The 10,377-nt window shown below is 37.4% G+C and overlaps 1 protein-coding gene and 1 pseudogene across 1 annotated transcript in view; one reads left to right on the forward strand and one right to left on the reverse strand.

Annotated features, from left to right (window-relative positions):
* LOC132172694 (putative disease resistance RPP13-like protein 3) overlaps positions 1-2,596 on the forward strand; it is a 3,036-nt gene extending 440 nt beyond the window's left edge. The window contains exons 2-3 of the mRNA XM_059584244.1: positions 17-2,308; positions 2,542-2,596. Of these exons, the coding sequence (XP_059440227.1) occupies positions 17-2,264 (2,248 nt within the window). The 3' untranslated portion in view covers positions 2,265-2,308; positions 2,542-2,596. The remainder of the gene's footprint in view (positions 1-16; positions 2,309-2,541) is intronic.
* LOC132169005 (peroxygenase-like) overlaps positions 1-10,377 on the reverse strand; it is a 13,540-nt pseudogene that overhangs the window by 2,190 nt on the left and 973 nt on the right.

A 10,377-nucleotide genomic window follows, 5' to 3' on the forward strand; every position in this document is an offset into this window, starting at 1 on the left:
AAATCTACAACAACAGAGAAAAGTATGGCATTGAAAGAGCTACAGAGAGTGTAGATGCAGCGGCGGCAGCGGCGACGGAGGCACTACACAAGCGTAGGAGAGAAGTGGAGGAAGATGACGTGGTGGGCTTTGTTGATGACACATCGACACTAGTAAAGAAACTTACTGAAGGCGATCGCAAGTGTGATGTCATTTCGATCATTGGAATGGGAGGTCTGGGGAAGACAACTCTTGCCCGGAAAATCTACAATAATGTTGGCGTCAAGAGGCACTTTGAGTGTCGTGCATGGGTGTATGTATCTCAAGATTTCAGAATTAGAGAGCTATTGCTTAAAATTTTGAAAGAGATGCAAATACGGGAGCAGTGGAAAATTTTAGAAGACATGGGTGTAGACGAATTAAAAGGGAAGTTGTTCAAATGCTTGCTAAGAAAGAGGTACCTAATAGTCATGGACGACATTTGGAATACTGAAGTTTGGGATGAAGTAAGATCAGCTTTTCCTGATGACTTGAATGGAAGCAGAATATTGATCACCAGCCGCATAAATGAAGTAGCTTCACATGCAAGCTCTGCTCCTCCCTACTTTCTCCCATTTCTTGACAAAGACGAAAGTTGGGAGCTCTTTAGTAAGAAAGTGTTTCGGGGAAGAACATGTCCTCCCGAGTTAGAAACTCTAGGGAGAAAAATCGCAGAAGATTGTTGTGGCTTACCACTTTCCATTGTGGTTTTAGGAGGCCTTTTAGCAAATAGAGATAAGACATCCCGAGAATGGTCCAAATTAATTGGCCATGTAAATTGGTACCTTACTGAGGCTAATCCAATCTGCAAAGACATTTTGGCCTTAAGCTACACCAACCTACCTCGACGCTTGCAACCATGCTTTTTGTATTTTGGTGTGTACCCGGAAGACTTTGAGATCCCTGCAAGGCAATTGATCCACCTATGGACAGCCGAGGGATTCATACAGCACACTAGCAATAGAAGCAAAGAGGATGTTGCCGAGGACTACTTGGGGGAGCTCATTGATCGAAGCTTGATCCAAGTGAGTAGGAGGGCGACAGATGGAGGCATAAAGAAATGTCGTATTCATGATCTTCTGCGAGACTTCTGCATATCCGAGAGTAAGGAAGACAAATTTCTTGAGCTACTTAGAGCCGGTAACCTTTCATTCCCCATCAAACCTCGTAGACTATCCTTCCATGGTGATGGTAGTTTTCCTGTATACAATGTCCTAAACTTCTTTGATCCTCCGTGTGCTCGTTCTTTGTTGTTCTTTGGCGATGCCGGAGATAGAGACTTGAACTTGTTTGTTAAAAACTTCGAGTTGATTCGGGTGCTTAATTTGGAGTGTATAGTACTCCACTCCATTCCCAAAAGCATTGAAACAATGATCCACTTGAGGTACTTGAGGATTGAATTATCTGCGTCAGCAAGTTTTTTTCTTGATTCCCTTGGTAACCTTAGGAATCTAGAAACACTTGTCATGGAGCTTGGACATGTTGCATTTGATTGTCCAGTAAGCAGCGTAAACGGGATATTTATGCTGCAGAGTTTAAGGAATCTGTATCTGGAAGAGTTCCGGCTGTTGCCTTACCATTTGGATGAAGTTCTATGGAACCTCCAAGTCCTTTCCACTTCAATATCTTGGTATGTTAAAGAGCAAGCTTTTACTGTCGCACTGGACAAGTTTCCTTGTGTTAGGGAACTAACTATACGATTTATAAACAAATACGGTAACGTTAATTTTGAAGAAAGCGAAAGAGCAGTAGAATTGTTGGAACGCCTTCACCAGTTAGGTTGTCTTCAAAAATTGAAAATGAGGGAATTCCCAATACTTCCTAGTGATTTGATTTCATTTCCATTGACAATCACTCAACTAACCTTAAGAAATGTTGGGTTAGCAGAAGGTGGCGGCATGACAGTGCTGGGAAAGCTTCCCAATCTTCGGATACTGAAAATAAAAAGCTGTGCTATTAGTAATCTGCACGTCTTTGGGGATTCATTTCCTAGACTCGAAGTCCTTAAATTGCGAAGGTTGGATTACTTTGAAGAATGGAAACAAGAGGAAGGTGCAATGCCATGCCTTAGATATTTGGTTATCAGCAAATGCCGTAAGTTGACCATACTCCCTCCGGAACTTTGGAGTTTGACTACCTTGCAAAAGGTGGAGGTGTCAAGCCCCAACCCAAAATTGGAAAAGATGCTTCAAAAATTGCAGAGGACGGTTAGCTGTAAGCTAGTGATCGGTTCGTCCAGCATCTGATTACTGATTCGTGGGTTCAAGTAATGATATCATCCACTTTGCAGGTATACTGTTCTTTCTCTTTTCATTTCTATTCTCACTTTTAACATTTGCAGCACCTAATTATAAATATGTAGTCCATTGATCTTTTCGTTGTTGAAAACAATATATATATATATATATATATATAGTCACTAATATTCTTTTTGTAAATAAATTCACCAATTTAATTAATTATGTGATTCTGACTTTGGTTTGATAAGGCTGGAGTTGTCTGTTTACGTCCCCTGTTTTTCAGCATATGTAGGATTCTGCTACAAGAAGGAGAAGAGACCAAATAGAGCTAATTAAGAGTCATCATTGTTATCTTCTTGAGGCTTTGGAGAGACTCCATAATTGCCACCTTGTTAGCATTGTTTGTGTGTGATGCTTTTGTTTGATCCAGATATATCGTTTTTGTGTGTGTTTTCAAGCTTGTGTGTGTAAGAATCAATGGTTGGAATTTTATATAAGGACAAATTTTAGTTAATTTATTTAATTGCAGCTCTAGGAATTGGAAAAACTCTACATTATTTTAGTTCATTTATTCTTCACTGCTATGATAAAAGGCAAATAAACCACCCCTTAATTAGGCAAAGCACTTCTGACCTAACAAAAGAAAGGAATACAAGCATATCTATTCCTCAATCTTCAAAGAAATGTATATGTTCCAATGTTCCAATAACCAACACAAAGATGCTTGCATTGCATGTCGTCTTATAATTGGAGCATCATGCCACCTTGCCAATAGGAGGGCTCTTTTGAACCTTGGCACAATATTCAAACAAGCTTCCATCAAAGCAACACCTCACAGCTTCTTTAGCTAAGAAACCTTCTTCATCTTTTGCAAGAACATAAAGAACTCCTCATTCCAGTTTACTTGCGATCCTGAAACAATATATAAGCAGAGATTAATTAACTACACGTTTTAGAGGGTTTCTTCGTGTGCATGTTAAATCACCACTTATATATTCTAAAAGCTTAACCATATAGAAAATAATTGATTTAATAATTTAATTAATATTTAAAACGCAGTGAATCAAGGAGAAAGAAAGAGAGAGAGACCAGCCAAAGAAATCAAATGTGTTACAGTTAGCCTCAGTCATGTGCCAGAGCTCCTGTAGTGTAAGCTTGTCAGGAAGTGTACGAGCATATTTGCTGAGCATGTTCTCAAGATGTGCAGGGATGACCCTGCAATCAAATTGGGGACATTTTAGGGTTTATTAGGTAGCTCTATATAAAGTTGATGAGATAAACAAGATGCATTAAAGTAATACTATATTTGCAATTTGGAAAGGACCTAGAGAATGTCAATTGGGTGTTCATATATCTCACCTTCCCTCTGTATCGTAACTCGCAAGTCCCTGAATCACTTCCGTGCTTTGCCCTATGCATGTTGTGTATGTATATTGGGAAGTAAGCTGATGGTATCCATGTCTGCAAGAGATCAAGAACACTCAAAATTATCACCTTAATTTACCCTTAAATCAGACAAATATATATATATATATATATATTCTAAGTCACTACAAACTTACAAGTGAAGTAGCATAGCTCATTGATACATGCACCAGAATCATCAACACGAAGGAAACAATCGCATTGAAACCAATCGCACGAAATCCTGTAAAACACTTCTCAAAATTTTACCAAACGGGCCGAGTCTTTTGCCCCCACGGCAAGAAAATACAATTCTTGGCTTAAAATTTATATAGTATCACAAACTTCATTTTGTTTTCTTGTGTTTGAGATTATAACAAACCAGAAGAGCAAAATTGGCTTGGGAAAGAAATTAATTAGCTTGCCGTGTGAAGAAGATTAAATAAATGTTTTGGTCAAGCGAAGACACTAGCAAGTTAATTGGTTGCTAGTTTAGAATAAAAATGAGCTACATTATGGGGCAGAAACCAAGGATTGAAACTTATAGGTTGTGGAAAAAACTGGCAAAATTATAGTTGACTGCTCTTAAGATATAATTTGGAAAACAACTGTATTTTTAAAGTTTGTTTCAAGATGCTATTACATACAAAGAAAATAAATATTAGAAGATAATATATAGCTAGCACATAGTAAATGGCAGCGGACTCTATTGGATTAGGATCAACAGCAATTAGCAATTTGAATTGTTAACAATTTTGGCACTCATATGGAACCTACCTTATCAAATAAATTTTGGGCTATTCCACCGCTTATCCTACTAGGTGGGTTTCATATGAGTTTTCCCCTAATAATTATCTCACCAGCATTTCACTTAAATGACTACCATTGATTCTAGTTTTTCATGAAGTGATTGCAGTATTTGACCATAATGGGGCTATTTTAAATTTAAGATTGATGATAGAAACTCAACTATTTTGCTCAATAAATGTCCAACTTTTGCCTTCTTTTGTATTTTTTTTTTTAAAAAAAAAAAAGGCCAAAAAAAAAATGTCATTATTATGAAGAAAAATACAAATTTTTATTTTTTAAAAAATACCAAAAAAAAAATACCAAAAATATATATTATTGGTTCAGTCATTTTTTTCATTTTTTTTTTTTAATTTAAAAAAAAAAAATTACAAAAGAAGGCAAAAGTTGGACATTTGTTGGGCAAAATAGTTGGGCCTTTAACATTTCCCTTAATTTAAATATTGTGTGAATGATAACAAAAGGTAATTAATTATTCCTTTAATAATTATTATTAAACATAGATTCTGGGACACAGTAACAGCAACAATAAATATTATTATACCGAAAATACTAATTAATAACAATTCAATTAAAGGAGGGCCTGTTGGTTTTGTGTCTTTTGGAGTTGTTAGTATTGATTATAACACCCTTCGCATCTGATGAGTTTTATAAAAATTTGGTGATCATATGGGTTTGGGGCATATTTAGAGAATGGTGGTGTTTCAAACACGTCGACAGATGAGTTATGAAATGACATGAACTGGTTAAAACATATGGTGTAACACATATATAAATAAGGATCAAAGGGGAGCAAAATTAGTACGTTGTTTTTCATGCCACTTGACTATATAGATTATTGAAATGATTAAAAAGGAGGGTAGATAGCCTAAAATGCTGGAACTTGTCTGAATTTCACCACCTACCACATGCATGCGGTCAACCATCCCAGCCTCAATCCAACTTGGTATCCAAGGTTTTCACCAGCGTGCTTCATTTTATAAGTAATAATGGGTAGCTCATTGTCCTTCAGGCTAGCTGTAGCGCCCCGGAATTTTCAAAGTTATTTAAACATATTATTTTGATGATGATGTTACTTTGATATCCATTTTAGCCTATGATTTTAATTCTGGGGAAATTTATGATATTACAGAGAGTGGTAATCAGATAATGGTTATTGGTGAAATAATAGGATAGTAAATGGTAAGAAAAATTGTAGATGGATTAATGTAGATATAATAGTATTGGTAGAAGGAGGGTAGATTCATAGATGGATACTAGTAGGTGAAGATTTATAGATAAGTACTAGTAGATGGAGATTTATAGATGGATACTAGTATGTGGAGATTTATAGATAAGTACTAGTAGATGGAGAATTATAGATGGAGATTAGTGGATGAAGGTTTGTAGATGAAGATTGGTAGATGGAGATGGTTTCCTATAAATAGAGTCATCACCCTTCACAAATTTCACTACTCCTCTCCCTTCTCTTCCACATATTCTTCATTCTTCCGTTTTCTACTCGGTCTTTCTTCTTTCTGAAAGTGTTTACACGAAACAGAGAGAGAAAGGGCGAGACAAAGCGTTGCAAGAAAGAAAGAATACGAGAGAGAACGGACTTGAGAAATTAGTTTGAAAGATATACTAGTAGTGTTAGTCAGATTGGAGCAACTAGATCCTTCAGACCACTTTTAGCTGCAGTCTAGAAGTAAGTAAATTCACTACCCCTTCTAAAATTACTTCATGTCATGCTATTTATTCATTCTTGTATCAAATTATAAATGATTATTTTATTTACCTGTCATGGAGATATGTTGCATGCATGAAGGATTTCTAAAAGAATTATTTAGAAAGTTTCTATTTCTTTAAATGCTTTCTAAGTACACAAGTTTATATTTGGAAAAGTTTCCTTTTTTGAGAAAAGAAAGTTGAAAAATGATGATGATTATAAGAAAGAAGAATGATGATAAACCCTCCTACATGTTGCCCTAAGATGCATCAAAAGAAGTACAAATAAAAGTACAAGAAATGAGTTAAATGTTTATGAAATGAGGGCACATGTATGGAGGAGAGTATTTTTGGCCCCAAGATAAGATGAGATGAGTTCGGTACCGATACTCGGATGGAGGCGAAACCACTGAAGGAGGCTATGCCAGAAGGTGGTATTCCATCAATATGACCGTTGAGTGCACCAAGAAAAGAGTTAATTAACGGTCGGGCATGGCTGAGGCCACAGTTCAGTGCCATGGTCACAAGGACCCGCAACCCTCGTACACAGGAGTAATAGTGTACATGGGCCCTAATATGAGAAAACGATAATATGATTTCAACGATGATATACTATGATGATTTTCAATGATGGTATACTATGATGAATTTCAACGATGATATACTATGATAATTTTCAATGATGATATACTATGTTGATTTATAAAGACGATTTATAGCGATGCATTATGATGATGACGTAATAGTACGTATATGCTACGGAAGATACAACCGTACATACATGTATTATTATTATGGCTGGATGTATATTTATTTGCGAAAACGATTATCAAAACTGAGAACAAGGAGTAAAACTATTTATGGTTGTGCATTTTACTTGCTGGGCCCCCTTTGAGCTCATTCAGTTTTATTTCTTGTTTTCAGGTAGAAAGGACGCTGGAATAGGAGGCCGGAATGGGGATGGGAATATTTATTAATTTTCAAAGTCTTTTCATATCAGTGATTGTGATATTCCGCAACTAAAGTTTAATGTTTTCTAATTTCGCTTGTAATAAAATCTTTTGAATGATGTTTTATATATTTATCGTATCCTTTAAAATCAAGCACTCTGATAGACATTATAGATCTTTGCAAGAACTTTTGTTGTAAAAGAAGAAAAGTGGCAAACTCAGCCTTAACGGGTTGGGGATGTTACACTAGCAGCATTATTTTAAACTGGCATATCAATGCTGCCAAGCCATTTTGAGTTGGCACATTCATTTCTTGTGGATTTTTTTTTTTTTTTTTTTGAATTGTAGTTGTAAGCCTCTTGTGCATGTCTGTTCTGATTGCAGAACATGATTTTTTAATTAGTATTTGACAAACACATGACTTTTTAAACGATTTCATAAATGTGTACTTTTTATATGCTTAAAAAACACTATATTTTATAAAGTGAATTGGAAGAAAGATAAATGTCCGAGATGAATATCATTCATAAACAGAATATTATAATGTCTGCAATATCCCAACTATCTAATTAATTGATTAAAACAAATTCTTGAAGTATGATAAACACAAGTAGCACTCGGACCGCTAACATATGATATAGACTCAGTTTAAACCTTAAAAATCTTTCACTTTTGTGAAGTATCCCGTGTTTCACGGTGCAATCAATGATGGTGTTTCATTAATTTATCAGGGAATCAATCTTACCTTTCGGCAACAACGTCGACCCCAAAAAGAAAAGAAAAAGGATGGTGAGTGGAAATAGGACTACGCTTATTTTTTATTTTATCAGGAATCGATCTTTAGCTTTTGGAAACAACGTCGAAATGCCCAAGAAAAAACAAGGATGTTAACATGAAAGAAAGCAATGACTTCTTATGGCAGCAGAAAAACAGAGGATCAACAAATGATTCCGGACCCGTGGAAATAGCATTCCTTCCACCTTCTTCTCTTTCCCTACCCACCAACCCCAGCTTTCCCCCAGTCAACAAAAAATGGGTTCTCAGAGTAGACTGTAATTAATGTCTTTCCAAGAACCAAATTCAGCAACCGTATCTTCAGATCTCTGAGCGCCTGTTTCCTTTCCACCGTTTCTTTCCTCTTATTTCTTTTTCTCCTTATCACTACCATCTGCAACCAAGAAAAGGTAAGGAAATATGGCCGACTATGTTGTTAATTTCCTCGTAGAGTACTTATCCCAGCAACTCGAAAAGGAAGGCAATTTCTTTGGTGGAGTGGAGAATCAAGTCAGGTCACTCCATAGGGAGCTTAGACTGATAAATATCTTCTTGGAGAGTTCGGTGGGGAAACGGAATGAGCATGCAATAGTGAAGGAAGTAGTCGGACAGATCAGGGAGGTGGCTTACGAGGCAGAGGATGTTATCGACATGTTCATCCTCAAGGTTGCAGTGCACAGGAGAAGGAGCCTGATGGGGAGGATACTTCGTAGCCCCAAGCACGCAAAGATGCTCTGGGATGTTGGAAAGAAGATTGCGGGCATCAAGAATGAAATCAATGAAATCTACAACAATAAAGAAAGGTATGGCATTGAAAGAGCCACATATAGTGTAGATGCGGCGGCGGCGGAGGCACTACACAAACGTAGGAGAGAAGTCGAGGAAGATGACGTGGTGGGCTTCGTTGATGACTCATCGACACTAGTGAAGCAACTTATTGAAGGGGGTCGTAAGTGTGATGTCATTTCGATTATTGGCATGGGAGGGCTGGGGAAGACAACTCTTGCCAGGAAGATCTACAACAATGTTGGCGTCAAGAGCCACTTTGGGTGTCGTGCATGGGTGTATGTATCTCAAGATTTCATAACTAAAAAGCTCTTGCTTAAAATTTTGAAACAGATGGAAATATCATTTCTGCGGAGGACACTAGAAGAAGAAATGGGTAAAAAAATATCAAATCTGTGGAGGACACTAGAAGGTATGGGTGTAGAAAAATTAAAAGAGCAGTTGTTCAAATGCTTGCAAAGACAAAGGTACCTAATAGTCATGGACGACATCTGGAAAAATGAATTCTGGGATGAGGCAAGATCTGCTTTTCCTGATGATTTGAATGGAAGCAGAATATTGATCACCAGCCGCATAAAAGAAGTAGCTTCACATGCAAGCCTTACTCCTCCCTACTTACTCCCATTTTTTGATGAAAATGAAAGCTGGGAGCTCTTTAGGAAGAAAGTGTTTCGAGGAGGAACATGTCCTCCCGAGTTAGAAACCTTGGGGAGAAGAATCGCATATGATTGTCGTGGCTTACCACTTTCCATTGTGGTCTTAGGGGGTCTTTTAGCAAATAAAGAGAAAACATCCCGAGAATGGTCCAAATTAATTGGCAATGTAAATTGGTACCTTACTGAGGCTAATCCAATCTGCAAAGACATATTGGCCTTAAGTTACACCAACCTTCCTCGACGCTTGCAACCATGCTTTTTGTATTTTGGTGTATACCCCGAAGACTTTGAGATTCCTGTAAGGCAATTGATCCACCTATGGACAGCTGAGGGATTCATACAGCACACTGGCAATAGAAGCATAGAGGATGTTGCCGAAGACTACTTGGAGGAGCTCATTGATCGAAGCTTGATCCAAGTGAGTAGGAGGGTGACAGATGGAGGCATAAAGAAATGTCGCATTCATGATCTTCTGCGAGACTTCTGCATATCCGAGAGCAAGGAAGACAAATTTCTTGAGCTACTTAGAGCTGGTAAGCTTTCATTCCCCATCAAATCTCGTAGACTATCCTTCCATGGTGATGGTAGCTTTCCTCTATACCATTTCCCAAGCTTCTCTGATCTTCCATGTGCCCGTTCTTTGCTGTTCTTTCGCGATGTCGAAGATATAGACTGGAATTTGTTCATCGGAAACTTCAAGTTAATTCGGGTGCTTAATTTCGAGCAGATAAAATTCCACTCCATTCCCGAAAGCATAGAAACAATGATCCACTTGAGGTACTTGAGGATAAATTTACCTGATACAGCATGGGTTATTCTTGATTCCATTGGTAACCTTAGGAATCTGGAAACACTTTTTATAGAGAGTAGATCGCGAGAACCAATAAGTGGGGTTACCGGGATATGTAAGCTTCAACATTTAAGAAATCTGTATGTGAAAGACCTCCTGCCGTTGCCTTACCATTTTGATGAAGTTTTATGGAACCTCCAAGTCCTTTCCACTTCAACATGTTGGTATGATGGAGAGCAAACTTT

Source organism: Corylus avellana, chromosome ca2 (assembly GCF_901000735.1).
Source record: "Corylus avellana chromosome ca2, CavTom2PMs-1.0".
Classification (NCBI taxonomy): Eukaryota; Viridiplantae; Streptophyta; class Magnoliopsida; order Fagales; family Betulaceae; genus Corylus; species Corylus avellana.